The sequence below is a fragment of the Typopeltis vanoorti genome, chromosome 7, assembly GCF_054136105.1.
Source record: "Typopeltis vanoorti isolate ZY-2024b chromosome 7, IOZ_Tvanoo_1.0, whole genome shotgun sequence".
NCBI lineage: Eukaryota > Metazoa > Arthropoda > Arachnida > Uropygi > Thelyphonidae > Typopeltis > Typopeltis vanoorti.
The window spans coordinates 71609348-71628055 of NC_143555.1; the positions used below are offsets into that span (position 1 = coordinate 71609348).

Here is an 18708-nt window from a genome sequence, read left to right on the forward strand (position 1 = left end):
CATATCTCTTTGATGTAAATTTTGCAATAGGCCAATTTCCAAAGGAGTGGAAAGAGGGCAAATTTGTTTTGATTCATAAGGGAGATGATAAGACTAAGGCTTATCATCTCTTTAGGCCAGTCTGTGTGTCTGATTCTTGGTCCTAACTAACCTCTCTAGCACTTTAACCACAACTTCAGACACACAGACTGGCCTAAAGAGATGATAAGCCTTAGTCTTATCATCTCCCTTATGAATCAAAACAAATTTGCCCTCTTTCCACTCCTTTGGAAATTGGCCTATTGCAAAATTTACATCAAAGAGATATGTAAAAGCTGTTGTTAACTCCCCGGAACAGTCCCTCGAAATATGTGGTGAAAATATACAAGTCCTACAGCCTTATTAACCTCAAGCTTTTTCGATTCCTCATATACCTCCTGCTCACTTACTAACAGTTCCTCCTCACTTCCAACTGCATTCACGTTCTGCATGATGTCACATTCACAAGAATAAAATATCTTTATGAATTGCTCATTAAATACTTCAACTATATCCTCTGCAGCAGTCATCACTGCACCAATCAATGTAATCCTTCCATAATAATTCTTTCTTCTACTGGCCACATATCAAAAAAAAACTCCACAGGATGATGCTTCTAGTTATAGTTGGTAATGCACCATCTACAGCAGAACTCACACTGATATTGTAACAAGGATCTCCAAGGATAATGAAATGACTCATGTATCTTCTCATGAGTGAAATTTTAACTTTGTAGTTGAAGTTGCTAATCATGTACTTCATAAGTGCCTGACGCAACACCAGCAGACATTCTGGATGTATCCCAAGACATTATCATCGTGGAACCACTACTACTTTGATGTGATGGACTGGCAAAAGGTAAAACTGCAGTTCCTTCTAATAAGAGTGAGACACCAGGTTCAATATCTTGTATCATACTTTGTGCAACCTGGCAAGAAGCAGATAATTCAGACAATATACAGAATAATGAACTAATATATAACTATCTCCACATGACTCTGATTCTATGTGATGTGGTTGAGTTTCAACTAACTCAACAATATTAAGAACAGACATCTTATATGTAACTGGAATTAACATAGGATCTTGGTACATACTGTCAAAAGATGTTGTCATGGCCTGAGGTCCCTTCATTTCTATTAGTCTATTTCTATTACTTTGTTGCAATACTTTTACCAATGCTTCCTTCCATACTTACTTCTGTCTGCACTACACAGATGGAAGTAAGTTCTGAGCCGAACTAGGGTATATAACCTGAATTAGGAAACAGAAACCTGACTCAGTGGATAGTTAGTTCCTGATGGCTCTTTCTGAATGATTTTACTGGACTGATAATATCCTCTGATGTGTCTAGTTAATTTATCCTTGATGATGCTTTAGTATTTATGCCTTTACTGTTAGAACTTCTAAGAAATCAACTCAACAACTTACTCTTTGTTACTCTAGTCATGTTCACACACCTCTTCTGAAGATTAATATTAGAAGTGTCCCAATGTGCAACCTCTGTAAAAATCTGTACATTCAAACTTTGTAGCATAGAAAGCTTGTCATGCAAAATGTTCACTTCACCTTTGTACATAAAATCTGTTATCAGTTTCAAATCTGTGTATTTTATATCTTTCAGAATAACAATGGATGTTTACAGGAGTTTTCAAGAAATATGCTATAAAAAGAAAGAACTGCACATAGACAGCACTATTTTGTATGCCTTTAGTCTCTTCATGCACTAAAATCACATCTACAAAAAAGTTTCACTAGAAAGTAATTCATCAAAAGCAGTTAAAAAACTGATATGGCGACTGTTCCTTTTTAAATACATTTTCAAAGCTTTCATCTTTAAAATTTAGGGACAATCTTTTATTTCCAAAGTTAACAAATACCAAACTGGTACAAATACAACTAGCTTCTTTGTAGATTGTCATGTCTTTACTGGCAATACAATGCTAATTTACACATGCTGTCAGGCATGTGTAAATTAGCACTGTATTGCCAGTAAAGGTGTAACTAACAGATGTATGAAACTCCAATCAATGAAAGTTTCACATCAGATTACTGACTTGACTCACCATATTAATGACTTCATTTATCCTAAGGATGTAAACTTTTGTTTCATGAAGACAAATAACTCCCTTAACAAAATAAAAATGTCTAAATAAGCCACATCTTTAAAGGGAAAAAAAGAAAAGAAATAATTAAAACTAATTGTATAGTTACAATGCCCAACTTATCTCAGACATGTCCAGCAAATACTTTTTCACAGTAAAATAAAACTGCCTTCAAGGAAAAATTATTCTTCAGAAAATTTCCTTGAAGAAAACCAAATCTGAAATATTTTATATATTTTCATCACATGTTTAAAAGACATTCTAAAGATTTTCAAGAAATGGTTACCAGAATCTTAGCAATTCGATTGTAAAATCCCATTATAAAAATAATATGTAACACATCACTGTTAGTATTAAATGGTGCCAGTATACTGTACCATCATAAAAAAAAACACTAGCTAAATGAAACAATAGGTGACAGAACAGTGGTAGAAAATATTCAAGTGGAATGCAATCAGGAAAATATCAGTACTTGAGGTAGAAAAGGTTATTGAAAACTTGAAATGTAGAAAAAAGCAACTAGAGTAGATCACATTTGACCAGAAATGCTCAAATATGGAGGTATAAGTTTTACAGAGGCTATACTGTGTAATTCAGAAAACTTCGTCAGAAGGTCAAATTAAGAATGATTGGAATAGAGCTCTCATAGTCCACATCTATAAAGAAGAAAATAAAACTCAATGTGAGAATTACACAGGAATTTCCCTACTAAGTGTTCTAGGTAAAATTTATGCAAGCATAGTTGAGAAGAGGCTAAGAAAACTTGTAAAAGAGAAACTTGGAGCAGAACAAGATGGGTTCAGACCAAATAGGGGATGTTGGGATCAGATTTTCACTTTATGACAAATAGTTAATGAAAAAAACATCAGACATTGTTCACTTAAGTTTTATAGACAAGGTAAGCAGAGAAAAACTGTTCAAAACAATAAAATTACATGGGATAAATGAAACATTATATAAAATAATATATAGTCTATTTGATGTAAAATCAGATGTATGATAATGGTGCACACTATACCCAGTCTTATCATTATCTAGATGAATCGCATTATGAAGGAAAGTGGCATTAAGCCTGATATCAAAATTGGATATGTTAATCTCAGCTCTTTACTTTATGCACATGGCGATATCTTCTTCCTCTTCAATCTGGATAAGTCCACTGCTGGAAAAAGCACTCCCCACCTCACCTGCAATGTTCTTCTCCATTCCATTCTATTTTCATTTTTTTAATCCATCAATCTAGAAATTCTAACAATTTTTTTTTGCCCTCTGTCTAATGCCATCCACAAGTCTTTATTCTGTCAATAATTTAGGCCATTTTGTATTGTTACATCTTGCAATATGTCCAGCCCATTGCCATTTGGAATGCATAATGTAACTGCATTGATTTCTGTACACCTGTTCTCGATCTTATCAAATGGGAGGTGGGAGGGACATATTCCTTTCCATTCTTCTCTGAGTAACTTTCAATTTGTGAATCATATTTTAAGTTAAGTTCTAAGTCCTCCATCAAAATAATGGGAATACACCTTTAAGATACCTTTCATCCTCTCAAAAAACCTAGCTGTATCCTGCTTTTTATTTCTTTTACTTGTCCTTTAATTTCTATGATTATGATGATGATTCTAAATAAATCCAGTACAAGTCTGTATAATTCCCTGACTAAATCAAATAACTGCTGTTATAAATTTGGTATGAAAATCTGCAACAAAGAAAACAATGAAACTAGGTAAAAATAATGAAACATCAGCTGCATCCTGAATGAAGAACCTATAGAACAAGTAAAACATTTCACTATTTAGATACAATATTTTTAGTGAAGTTAAATTAGCAAAGCTGACATGGGGAGAAGCCAAATGAATAAATTTATATGTAATAAGAGAGAGAAATTAGTCAAAACCCTATACTAGCTATATACAAGATGGTGGTGTTCAAATTTTAACTAATGGATGTGAGAGTTGAGTTAGCAATAAGGAAATTGATAAAAAATTAAATAGATGAGATGCAAGTTCTGAGAAAAAATGAAAGAGAACAAATGGCATCAGTGGTAGAATCATATGAAAAATAAAGAAATTATGAAATAACTTGATATTGGTAGCATTCAAAAATCAAAAGAACTCAGATGGCATAGTCACCTGAACAGTATAGGAGAGGAAACAACAGGTGTTTGATGTCGAGATAGCAAGAAAGACCAAATTGTTAGATACGGCAATATTGGAGTGCTGATAAGTATTAAGATAAGATTTGTATGGAGATAAGATAAGACTTGTATGGAGGAAAATGATGGGGAATGAGTAATAATCTAAACTTAATCATGCAGTAATGTCATAGTTTCTTGTACATCTCTTGAGGATACATTCGGGAAATAGATGATGACATTCATATATATACATATAACAATACAGGCATCTTCAACAGTGCTCGATGAGATCATTATAAATTTTAATCAACTTATTCTCAAGCCATAATAACAATCTAATTCTTTCTTCAAGCCACTTAATATTCATTGCTTCTGTAACGCATTTGTGAATTCCATGCCATATATTTTTAATCCTAATTTTTATTCTAATCTTTTTAACTATCCAATTTACAACCTGTATGATTCTTTCTGCCAAAGGGTGATAGTTATACTTTTGTGTGATTCAGTATTCCTTTCCAGAAGATGGGTAATCTTGAAATTCCACTTTTTGGCATTCTGTATCTTAAGATTTCCTTGCCTCGTTATGTATCATTCATCTGCTGTCGCTACTATTCCTTCAATTCCAAAAATCATTCTGGCCACTCTGACTTCTTATCCTTGAAGCTTGTTTTCTTGCATTCCTCATGACTCTAACAGTAAATTCATCTTCCATAGTAACTTCAATGTCCACAACTCTAACTCCCTCCCTTTTCCAATTCCATTGACTAAGCTAAACAGAAGCAGAGGAGTTTGCTCTAAGCAATGACCTAAAGTAAACAGTTCACCAGAATTTCTGATAATCCTCTCCACTCACCCAACATGCTGGATCTTTTCTTAACCAGTTCTCCTTCCAGATCTACCACATAGGTGATTATTGCTCTTGGAAATTCAGATCACAATTACATCCAAGTTTCATCTTTAGTGGAACACCTTCTCTAGCCATTCACAACATCGTGTGCTTTGGCATTACAACCATTGTAAGCAGGTATATCTCTGTGCCCTTTATTCCTTTCCTTGGTCAGACTACTCTTTACATTTTCTGGATAATGTAACAAGATTAGTCTGTAATTTTGTTAGAGAAATTAACCATGTTGGAATGAAGTGAAGCCCTTCATTTCACACTCTATATCAGAGTCATGGTTTTTCCAAAACAGTGCACAAGGAAGTTCAAGAAAAGAAAACAGTTTATCTTTTCTTTTCTTGAAATGAAAAACTGTTTTCTTTTCTTGAACTTCCTTGTCCAAGAAAAGAAAATAGTTTATCGTAAGTGGCTTGAAACAAAAACTCCAGCTTCATTCAGAACGTATATACAAAACCATCATTAACAGGGCTGTCTATAATACATTTGTGCTTCTGCCTCTTTTTTCATCCAAATGGTAGTACTGCTACATCACCTAAACATAAAACTGGCCTCCTAGAATCATTCTTCTCATCCAATGCCTGCATAGATGACCAAGGTACATCATTACTTGGAAGATTGCACCATATGCCTACTGTCAGAAAGATAGTAAAATCTTCAACAACCTGGATGCCAAAATGGCCTCTAGTCCTGATGTATTTAATTGTGCCTCAAGAGATGTACTCCTGAACTAATACCTGTTCTTTAACATCTTGAAAATCCACTGTATTATACTTCACAGGCATCTGCCCTACAGCACAGAAGCAAGCTCATATACAGAAAATTCCAATAAAATAAAATAAAGTTGATAAGTGTCTTATCGTCAAACTGTGTTTTTCTCTCATATCAGTGCTGTCTGAAGGTGAAGGTCATCAACAATCAACTTCTTTGGACAACTGTCAACTAATCAGTGGCCACCAATATGGATTTCAGCAATGAAAATCCACAGCAGATCTCATGGCCTACTCATTCACCACACACAGCATGGAAATGTTTGGAGGAACCTTTGCTGTTGCACATACTTTCTCAGCAAATTTCCATCTTACTGTCTGCATTCCACCCTTTATAACTGAGAGTAGCCAATTCTCTATCAGGTTGTTTGCCAAGTGTAATAGTAGACATATGCCATAGAAAGGTTTGGAGAAACTTGTATTGTTGCATATGACATTTTCCAAGGTGTTCAAAAGTCTGATATAGAGAGCCACTGAGCGAACTGCCATCATCAGTTTTTTTCTCATATGGCAGATGGGGTTCTCTCTTCACTGTGCTAATGCAGGCATTACTCAGAGCTGTGTTTTATCTCCCATCTTCTTCCTCACATATATAAACCTTTCTCACTGACCTCAAACCCTACCCATAGTTTTGTCAGTGAAGGCACACCCCATTCCTCCTAATTATATGACAATCGTTACATTACTTAAACATCCTTACTGAAGGACTGTATGGTGATCACTATTTAGGGTGCTTCTACAAACAGTGGCTAAATAGTGATCTCTATACAATTCCTTCAATACTGTGATGACAAACCAGTGCTCTTCAATACTTCTAAAATACAATTTTGTCTCTTTTTTCTAGCAAAAAAAAAAAGTTTTCTTTTTGGTAGAAAAAGGTCTTACTCCTAGCTTTCCTGACATAATCATATCACTTCTATCAGATTCCCAGCTCCCAAAAACTTGGCATCCTTTTTTCACTTGGCATGTTACTTACTCTGTACAAATCAATTTTGCTCAATCTTGGATCACATTTTGGGTAGCATACCTGAACTACCATCACGGTAGTTCAAGGTACATAATAACATCGAAATTCTTGATGCTATTCAAGAGAGTAGTTCGGTTGAGTGACAAGCTCACTCACAGACTCTTCAGCAACTGTCTCATAGACAATTTCTGCATGGAATCTCTGCTACAGATATTTCCATGGGCATTGTTCAGCAGATCTATCATTCAATAGTCTCCCCCCACTTCTGTTAATCCTAAAGCAACATAAGTAACAGCTGCCCAACATACTTTTACAGCTGAACTTCTGACTCACCAAACCTGCTATTCCTAGTCATATTTCATCTACCTCAGGTCTGTGGAACAGTCTTGTGAAAGACTGTTCCACAGAAGTATACTCCCAGAACTAAAACCTTGAACTCTTCAAGAGGAATAACAATAGATTACTTTGATCTTGACTCTGACTCACACAGAAATCATTTCCTGTGAAGCCTTGTAGCTTCTCATGTACAGGAGTGATATTAAAAAAGGAAAAAAAAAAATTAATTCTAAGAAGTTTGGTTCTTCAAACTTATATTAACACCATCTTCGCATATTGCATGCACCTGAATTTTTATCACTTTATTTAAATTCCTGTTTAAATAAAGTGATAACACTCTTCTAATCTTTTATGGCATCCTATTATATGGTGATCTGAAAAACTGTGTTGTAGCCCCAGTGGAAAATTATCAGAAGAGTGAAATTTCACTCTTGCTATTTAGAATCAATTATGAATATATTAAACAACGGAAGGCCTAACCATGAACACTGACCTACTCTTCTCAAAACTCACCTAGAAAGCACCCATCTAACACTATTCCAGATTATCTATTTGTCAAACACATTTCCTAGCCAAATCACCAGCCAGGTGATTATCAGAATTACTTCCAAGCCTCCTTCATTCCATGTCCCAATGAATGTACAAGGATTTTGCTGGTTTTTACAACCTGAGAAGTCTTGCTTCTTCCCCTGCCATTCACCAGTATGAATATATTAAATATTCATACTTGTGCATAATATATTAAATATTCATCCATACTTTATATATTTAATATTAAATATATTAAAGTATGAATTTATAGTATAATCACTTGGTTATACTTTAAATTAATTATGCCAAATTACATTCTTGGTTTCTTTCCTCATTTATCCAAGCGTAAGCAAACAAAGTTTGTACTTGAAGTTACTTCACGACTGGACTACTTGTATATAGAGACTAATGACATCACGTCAATTGCCTCAGTATCCTATAATACAATGCACATATCCTTACAGAGATGTATAATGCTATGCATTATAGAAGGGCCACTACCTAGACTGGTTTTGCCTTTTATTGAGGTCTCATCAGTGGGAGCCAGACCCAGAAGTGATACCAAGTCATATTTCCATATATAAATAACCAAAAGGCATCACATCTTATTACTAAAATACTCTGAATTAGAGAAAGATGCTGAAAGTTTGTTCACTTGGTTAAACTATAAATTAAAGATGCTAAGAAATTTTCTTGGTTTCACTGTTTATCTAAGTGCAAGCAAAGTTTATGCATGAAATCACTTCACAACTGGGCTACTTTTATATAGAAGCTAATGACTTCACATCAGTTGCCTTAGTATCCCATAATGCAATGCACCTATCCTTATGGGCATGTGCATTGACTGTCATGAAGTGACTTTACGCACTGGCTTCATCCTTTATCCAAATGCAAGCAAACAAAGTTTGCTTACACTTGGATAAAGGATGAAACCAAGAATATAATTTCATGGCATCCTTAATTTATTTTAAAAACTCACTGTGAAAGGCTGAACACCCACAGCCACAATATCTATCATACTTTGCCTTAAAAATATTCAGTTTTGGAGCACTTGCCACCCTTCAGCAATGCATTCCACTCATTCACCACTTGCCTTGCAAACAAAAATATCCTTTTTGCTTCATTACTCATATGACCTTTGTAGTTTCCAGGGATGACCTCTCATTCTCCTATCACCTTTTACATTGTATAATAACTCTCCTATATCTATTTATCTGATAGATTTCTAACCAACTTATATGTCTGAATGATATCTCCTCTCCGTCTTTTATCTACCAATCTCTGTAAACCATATTCCCTCAATCTAAAATCAGTAAATAACTAAGACTGTTTCCAACATTATTTCTTAGCCAAATAAGAAACTCAAAGATAGAAAATCTAAGAGTTTCATGCCAAATATAGAAAACTATAAAAGTTCAGTGAGTCCAAGCATAAGCCAACACCTGGTACATGTTGGGGCGACGTAGTAAAGTAGAGTAGCTCCGATCACTGTCCTTAGTATTTTCCCATAATGTACAACACAACTCCTAGGAGATGTATGCTGCTATACATTATGAGAGAAGGTTACCACCCAGACCGGTTTCGACCTTTTTTGAGGTCTCATCAGTGAGTAGGTAGACCCAGATGTAAATACTGAGGTTGCAGTAGTGCAGAGTTTATTTCTTACTGTACAAGTCGCCAAAAGGTGCACTAATAAGAGTTTCATGCCGAATATAGAAAATTATAAAAGTTCCGTAAGTCCAAGCATAAGCCAACACCTGGTACATGTTGGGGCAACTCGTAGTAAAGGTGGAGTAAGATCCGATAACTGTCCTTAGTAATTTCCCATAATGTACAACACAACTCCTAGGAGATGTATGCTGTTATACATTATGAGAGAAGTAGTCATGTTCTCCTAGGAGTTGTGTTGTACATTATGGGAAAATACTAAGGACAGTGATCGAAGCTTACTCCACCTTTACTATGAGTTGCCCCAACATGTACCAGGTGTTGGCTTATGCTTGGACTTACCGAACTTTTATAGTTTTCTATATTCGGCATGAAACTCTTAAATTTTCTATCTTTATTCGGCTAAGAAATAATGTTGGATTCAATATCCACTTAATTTGAATAAACTTACTTCGCCAAAGTGAAGCCTATTGGCTCTTTATCTCAGTTATTTATTAGTGCACCTTTTGGTGACTCGTACAGTAAAGAAATAAGTTCTGCACTACTGCAACCTCAGTATTTACATTTGGGTCTACCTACTCACTGATGAGACCTCAAAAAAAGGTCGAAACCTTCTCTCATAACATATAACAGCATACATCTCCTAGGAGTTGTGTTGTACATTATGGGAAAATACTAAGGACAGTGATTGGAACTTACTCCACCTTTGCTACGAGTTGTCCCAATATGTACCAGGTGTTGGCTTATGCTTGGACTCGCCGAACGTTTATAGTTTTCTATATTTGGCATAAAACTCTTAGATTTTCTATCTTCGAGTTTCTTATTTGGCTAAGAAATAATGTTGGATTCAATATCCACTTAATTTGAATAAACTTACTTTGCCGAAGTGAAGCCTATTGGCTCTTTATCTCAGTAAGACTGTTTCAATCCAGAGAAAGTCTTAGTTATTTACCTCTGCACTCTCTCTCTCTCTCTTATCATCAATATAATCAAGTGACCATATCTATGCACAGAAATCCAAATGTGACCTAATTAGTGCCTTATACAATGGAACTATCACCTTCTTATCCAAATATCTATAGAGTTCTCTACATTATACCAGCAATTTTCAGGGTAACCTCAACTTTTGCAATGAGTCCCCTAAACTTCAATTCTCTATCCACGAAGATCCTTGGATCCCTTACCTACTCTACCTCTTGAAACAAAGTGCCTGCAATATGATAAATCTCATTCCATCTTCTCTGGACAAAGTATATAACTTCTTTATATTTAGCAACATTGAAATGACATTCCCATTCCGATTCTTCAGCCCAAAGCACCAACCAATTCAAATCCTCATGCAACAACATCACGTCAGAACTTCCTGACGCTGCTCTTCCTAATTTAGCTTCATCAGCAAAAAACTGTATATTTCCTCTCAAACCTTGAACTATGTCATTAATATACACATTAGACAACAGTAGTCCAGAAGAGAACCCTATGGTACCCCACTTGTCATCTTGCTTTTTCAGGACACTACAACTCATACACAACTTGTTAGCTCCTATCAGTCCTACGATACCAAGATAAGAGCTGCCTATCCATCTCCATCCTATTCAATTTCAACAGAAATTTATCATGTGGTACCTCTACCAAATGCTTTAGCAAAATCCAGATAAATTGCAGTATAAGAATCTCCTGTGTCCAATACACTAGTCATCTGATTATAAAATGTTGCTAAAGCAAGCCTTCTTAAGAAACTCATGCTGCACTCTTAAACGATTTCTATTCTCAACAATTCAGGTTTGTATTGTCTCTAACCAGCCTCTATAACACCTTCACCACTACACTTGATATACGCAATGGCCTATATTTGGACACTACTCTCTTGGACTCTCCCTGATGTCCTTCCTTCCACTTTTTTTGTTTTAGGCATGTCCCTGTTGCTAGACTGCTGTTGAACAACCAAATCAAGGACACTGCCAGTTCTCGTACATTTCCCTAATATATGCAGTGATACCAAATACAGTCCCACAGTCTGATTAACATCAAGGTTACTTATTATTCTTAACACTTCCCATTCTTGAACAGTTAATATTTTTATCCTCCTTCCTATTGTTATGCAACACTCCTAATCCCTTCATGAAATACACTAATAAAATACTCACCGACTATTTCCACTACATCTTTAGCAGGTGTAACCTGTGTAAAATCTCCAGAAACTGAAATCAGTCTTCCATATTCACCCTTCCTTTAGTAACTGCAGAATTCTCTAGGGTTTTGTTTAACTGCTTTGCCCAGTCTCCTTTCATATCCTAATTTCTCCTTCCTTATTACACTTTTCAGCTTCCTACCTGTGCCTTATACTCTTCATGCTGCTAGAGATGGGGGGGGGGGGGATACCCTGAAAAAATTCCATGTTTAAACTCCACAGCATGATTTCTGGGCCATGTAAAAAATAAATTTAAAAACTATGAAAAATATATAAAATGGATAAAAATAAATGAAAAAAATCCTTAGCCAATCATGGTACAAATGTAGTATAGATTTTTGCATAACCGTTTATGGATTGGGAGCCACATTGAAAAAAATAAAATAAAATAAATCACAGAACTAATTAATTGTAGAAAACAATTCATACATACCTGCTAAGTATATCTGCGACAAGCACATAGCACTGAACAAAATAATTATGGAAAATAATTCAAATTGTAACCGGTTCCTCCTTCAGAAAATAATTCAAATTGGAACAGGTTCCTCCTTTCTTCTATTCTTCTTGCCCATACAGGGCACTAATGTGCTATGGGTCTTGTGGCCTCTCGTGTATGGATCAGATATATATAAAGAAAATATATGTATATATAGCATTACACTGATGGATGTAGGATTCTTTACGATGGTCACTATGGCTCTGTAAAAGGTAGGTCTTGTTTTAGGAATCTACTCGATTCATGATGAATGTCTTGAATAAGGGATATTCATATACAATGGTATTCTTGGACTTTGCAAAGCATTTGATAGATTATCACATGAAAGGTTGGTGTAGAAACAGAAAACAGATAATAGACAGGTTAGAGGTAGCAGAGATTGGCTCTCTCTCTCTCTGAATGGTACCAGCAAGTTATGTATGATGGGATAGTGTCTCAAAAAAAGGAAAGTAATCTGTGATGTGCCTCAAAGTTCTGTTCTTGAGGCCTTGCTATTTACATTATTTGTTAATGAAATTTCTGTAGAACTGACTAGGGATCCTCAGCTGTCTTCTGATGATGCAAAGTTGGGAAGAATTATAAGGAGAATTTCTAATGTTAATTCCATTTGGGAAGATTGGAATAGACTTTTAGCTTGGACAAATAAGTGAGTTTGTCATTTTAATATTAATAATCATAGAGCATAGCAATTTGAAGTGCAGAGATATAAGGCTATGTAATGTATTGATGGAACTATGCTTCAGGTAGTGGTTGAGATTTGGGATCTGAGGATATAACTGACATTAGACTGAAGCTTAAAGGGCACACTGCAAGTATGGCAAGGCTGAATATCACATTGGTATGATAAGGAACACAATATCATAGCAATCTGATATTCAGCCTTTGCTATTCCAAGTAGAGATAAGAAGCTGGTTATAAAGCATTGGTCAGACTACTGTGCTCAGATTTGGTCACTTAGTTTTCTTTGTGATATGGAAACATTGTTGTGTCCAGAGAAAAGGAAATAAGGCAATATCAGGTATCTGAACTGTTGGTTATAGGGTTAAAAGGAATTTAAATGGGTTCAATTCCCATTGCTGATGCGAGGAGCTTATGATCTTTCTCAGACATAGCTAAGTTAGCAGGCCTTGGGCATGGACTGCAGGGATTTTCTCCCCAGTTTATCTGGGATTATTCATCCTGCAAGCAGGCAAACTGGCCTTGAGAACTCAACGCTTCTACAGACATAGGATACACCGGGAGGCATAGGGCTAACCATCATATCCTTGTGTACAGTTGCAGTTATATGAATAGAAAACCCCTCGACACTGCAAGGTAAAAGATGGAAGAAGAAGAAGAATGAATTTTAAATTGCAAAGTTTGGTAAAATAAGCAGAAAAAAAAAAGGAAATATAATAGAAATGTTTAAGGTTAGTGAGGGGATTTTATCAGATTACCATAGTGAAGATCATAAAATGGAAGTTGAAGAGGAAAAAAGACAGAGGTCATTGGAAATTGGGTAAAGGTCTGGTGAAGAGGGCTGTGAGGAATAGATTTTTTACATGGAGAATTGTGAGCGAGTGAAATGCATTACCAGAATGAATTTTGAATGCTAGGTGTGATAAACAGTTTAAGATTCAATATGATAAATAAGTTGTTAGTAAGCAGACCTCACACAATGAATCTGATGACTCTATGGAGGTTGATGTGATAACAATAACTACTATGTAAGAATTTCTGCAATGCAGGATGCCCAATGTGAGAGTTTACGCATTCAACTGAAGTGCTACTTTGGGGGGGGGGGGGTCGTTTTTAAGGGCCCACTGAAAGTTTGTCGGGGGGGGGGGAGGATTAAAAATTATAGTTAATTTTAATGAATGTGCTCTTCTGAAGGTATGTGTTCCTGAAAAATAATCCACCTATCTCAGGAGGCTTCAAATTTACTAAAGAAAATTGTTCACTACAATAAAATATTTCATGACATCTCTATGTGTTCACTTATACTGAACATTTCCTGTACATTTGATAGTATGATTCTATTTTTGAAACTGAAAAGAAATAAAAACTTCATATTTCAGTGCTAAAATAATGAGTAAAGAAAATGTCACTTGTTAAAGTGACATTTTCTTTATTCATTATTTTAGCACTGATATTATAAAATTTTGTTAGGATTTTAAATGTCATCAACAAATATTCACATGATTAAAAACATATTTTTTATGTAAATAATGCAAATGAAAAACTATGTGAAATATACCACATATCAGGCAATGCTAAAACCATGACTTCACGTCCTTCTCTCACATATCCCACATGAACCAAATTCTCCTGGATGACTAAACTTGATCTGTAAAATAATAATTATAATAAAATGAAGTATGTGATAAAAAAAAGAAAAAGTTTATTTAATTATTGAAATAAATTATTTGGGTGCATTTAGTGTATTTTAAAAATCAAAGGCACTGCAATAATCTGAGCAGCATGTAGCATGCATGCTATATCATAATAACTTCATTCCATTAAAGGTCTTTAATGGTTCAAGATTGAATTGAGCTATTACAGAAATTCTGATTATTTATATATATCAATATATTGAATATAACACAAAGTATTTCTTATTTAGAATACATAAAAAAGTATTCATAACGATTATAAAAATAATGTACCATATTTGCCAGCATATAAGACGCACTTTTTTTTCTTTGAAAATAGGTCTGAAAAATGGGGTGAGTCTTATACGCCGATACTCAGTTTTTTATTACTTTCATTGGAAATTTTCTCTGTTCCGAGTTACACGATTTCTTATTTGCTTCCTTGCGGTGTGTGAGAGCATTCCAGTTATGTAGAGTTCAGTGAATGCGCATGCACTGTCACAGGTGATCACAGCTGTGTTCCTGTTTGTTTAAATTTTCTAATTGTTGTCACGGTTGTTGTGAATGGTGATAAATTTCTGCCATTAAATTTTCTTTAAATTTCTTGGCAAATTATGGATGAAAAATGTCGGCATTGCTACAATATTGCATACAAGTGTGCAATATTGTAGTGGCCTGAAATGCAGAGAGGCGTTTCAGGCCACCCCCCCAACTGAGAAAATGGTAAGAACTTGGCAAAATCAGGAAGAGGATCTAAAAAACCTTTTTTTCCTAAAAAAAGTGTACAAAAAAGGGGGTGCGTCTTATAGGCCGGTGTGTTAATTACAGTATTTTCTGGCATTTTATACAGCGGCAAATACGGTAATTATTGTTAAAATCCTACACAGCATCTAACACTTCCATTTTAAGTGTATTAAGCACTATGCCAATTATTCAAAGCAAACACTGATTTCTAAAACTTGAGTAATCATTATTTTATTATTATTATTATTTTTTTTTTTTTTTTTTGTGAAAACAGGTCATTCCCATTTTCATAAAAATTATCCATGTCCTCAACGTCTTGTATATCAATATCCAATTAAAAATTAAATGTTTTTGTGTAACATTCCTAAAAAAAACAGCTGTTGCAGAAATAGAGTATTATTATATTCTGATAACTTCTTAAGTCACGTATGGATTTATTTATGTTATCAAATGTTTGGCTTTTTTATTTTCTTTAAGTCTAAGAGCCACCAGTCAAGATGAAAATAGTAATTGATTGTTTTTTAAAGAAATGAAATCATATTTTGCTACATCAATAAATGTCCGACTGTATTAACATTCTTTCTTTGAAAATCCTCTTTCACTTATATTAATATAGTTCTTGCCCAGTCAACGTACTCTTTTCATTTACATCTGGCTTGAGAGAAAATTCAAAGCCTGTGAAATGCTACAACACTATCCAAACCTGAACAAAAATGATAGATTAATCATTCCAAGAATGTGGAGAGCCCATCTGCAACCTTTATAGCAACTAGAACAAGCACAGAAGAAAATCTTGATAAGAGAGGACTTTAGAAATGTTTAATGTAGTTCTGTCTTTAATTTATTTATTTTTTAAAAATATTTAATGTGTTTATTTTTCATTTATTTTAATTTTAATTTATTTTTATATTTAATTTTTTTAATCTATTTATAATTTTTTTAATTCAATATTATTAATTTAGTTTTTCTACAAGAGGTCAGGCTAAGCAAAAGATTAATAAGCAGTTACATTGATTTTACCTTTATCAAGTGCAGTGGCATGTAGCTTATATCTTATACATATGTATTTTCCTGATGATGACATCAATACAGAGGTCTAAACGTCGAATTATTTTAACACATGTGTTGTTTCTCCATAAATTCTTAACTATGGATGCTGACCACCGTGTAACCTTAAAAGGAAGTCTTTTCATCTACAATTCAGTTAACTGAAAGGCAAGACTCATGAGCATTTGAAGTCAAAGAAATTTTTATTAACAAAAGTAAAATGAAACAAAATTAAGACTATTTACTTGCCACTTTTGAAAATTTATAGCATTATTTGATTAATGATTTTCTGACACATTTACAATTTACATTTTATGTATGTGAATTCTACACTGGTGTCCAAAACCTATGGACAAATGCTATTTTTGAAGATTACAACAGCAAATTCAGACAAATCACCCAGTGACAATTTGTATAACTGCCGATTTCGAGTAGAAAACAATTACACATTCAAATTTTCGAATTGCATGCAAAGGGACGTACTAAGCCCTTTCAAAAGGCCATACTGAGAGAACTGTATTTGAAGAAAGTCCTTTTCGTGAAGGAATAAAGTTGCAAACTTGGATGTCTATGTCTTGTAATGTCTCAAAGACATAATCTAGATCAACACTTCCCAAACTATAGGCCGCAGCCCCCTTGGGGGCCATGAAATAATGAAAACAAATTTAAAATGTTTTAAGACTAAGTAAATGTTTTAAGACCATGTCAAATGTGTATGTAAGATGCTAAAAATGTAATATTTGCATTTGATTTTTGCAATATTCGCTGTGTATGTTTTGTAATGAATATAAAAAACATAAATATTATAATAATATATGTCTATATTACGATTTTTTTTTTTTTTTTTTTTTTTTTTTTGATGGGGTCTGTGAAATATTTTAATTTTTCCAAAGGGGCCTTTACATCCATAAATTTGGGAAGCATTGATCTAGATGATTTCATGCGGGGAAGAATTATTGAAAAGCTTGAAGAAGGCTGCAGAATTATTGATACTGCCAAAGAGTTTGAAATCTCACATAGCATTGTATCCAGGCTCTGAGCAGAATTTCAAACCAATGGAAGTATTCCAGACATCTGCTAAGAGGTCACTCTACCACGGAGCATGAAGAGAGATTTTTGGTTATAACAGCAAAACATAATCGATGCACTATGGCAGGTCAGCTTGCAAGTCGACTCCATTCAAGCACTGGTATGCAGATATCCCAACAAACTGTGGCAAGACATCTGCAACAAGTAGGCCTATATGCTCGAAGGCATGTAGTCTGCATCCTTTCATCCATAGCTCATAAAAATTGGACAAGACACATGTGGGCTAATGAGAATCATTTTAGTCTTTCCTCCAATTCTAGCTTTTGGACACCAGTATATAATCCAGTAATTGAATACAAGAATGAGCTAATCTTTTCAAATAACTTCATTCTAAATAAAACTGTAGAATGGAAAAACATCATCACTAGATTGATGACTATAAATTCAGTCCACAATGAATTTCTAGGTTTTGAGTCATGGACCAAGATTATCTAACAAATCCTATTATATAAAAATTATACTGAAGAAAATATTGCATTTTTGCATGCACATCAGACCTCTGTTCTTGTTAAATGGAAAGAAAATTTTCATTTTCGTAATGAAAGCATTCCTTTTGAGAATATGAAACTATTGTGGAATTTATTTTGACATTGGCAATGTCCAGTATAAAGAATTTTCTCTTTCGTGAATTTATTATAGAGCAAGGAGAAAAATAGATTGCATATTGACAATGTAAAATCAATGATAATTATAAAAACTTATGTCAAACGAATAAAGTGCAATGATTTTCACAAGTTTGTGTATAAATATATATATACAGGGTGTTCGGGATAAATTTGACAGTTTCGTAAGGAAAAAGAAAATCTTCTTTGTATCTATTAAATTTAATGAATTGACAAAAAAACATTACAGGCAGAGTTAATTACAATACTATCAACAAGATTTACTCAAAATAACCACCATTAGCATCGATCACAGCTTCAATTCTGCTTCGGAACCTCGAACAAGCTGATGCTACAGTCTCCCTGGGAAGGGCCGCAAAAACTGTTTTAATTTTATCCATTAACTGGGCTTTTGTATTACTGGAAGTGCGATTAGTGTCTTTTTCAACTGCGCCCCATACAAAATAATCCATGGGGTTAAGGTCTGGGGAGTTTGGAGGCCAAACATTTGGACTGGTGAAGTCGTAGAAATTTTCAGACAACCATTTTTGACTTTTCCCAGAGGTGTGGCAAGGGGCCGAATCCTGCTGCCATACATACGGCCTACCATTGGCTACCCTTGTTATCCAGGGCTTGACTACAGTTAGCAACTCCACGAACAAAGCCCGAATTCCAATGCCAGGGTTCTTCAACACCTGTTCCTGCAGATTTGCGAGGAATTCTGCTGTACGAACGCAATCAGATCGTCCGCTAGG

The 18708-nt window shown here is 34.6% G+C and overlaps 1 protein-coding gene across 1 annotated transcript in view; it reads right to left on the reverse strand.

The window, feature by feature from the left end:
* Nucleotides 1-18708, reverse strand: part of LOC150104772 (protein inturned-like) — a 369111-nt gene that overhangs the window by 287193 nt on the left and 63210 nt on the right. Inside the window, exon 7 of the mRNA XM_090395627.1 lies at nt 14357-14446. Coding sequence (XP_090251753.1) covers nt 14357-14446 — 90 coding nt within the window. The remainder of the gene's footprint in view (nt 1-14356; nt 14447-18708) is intronic.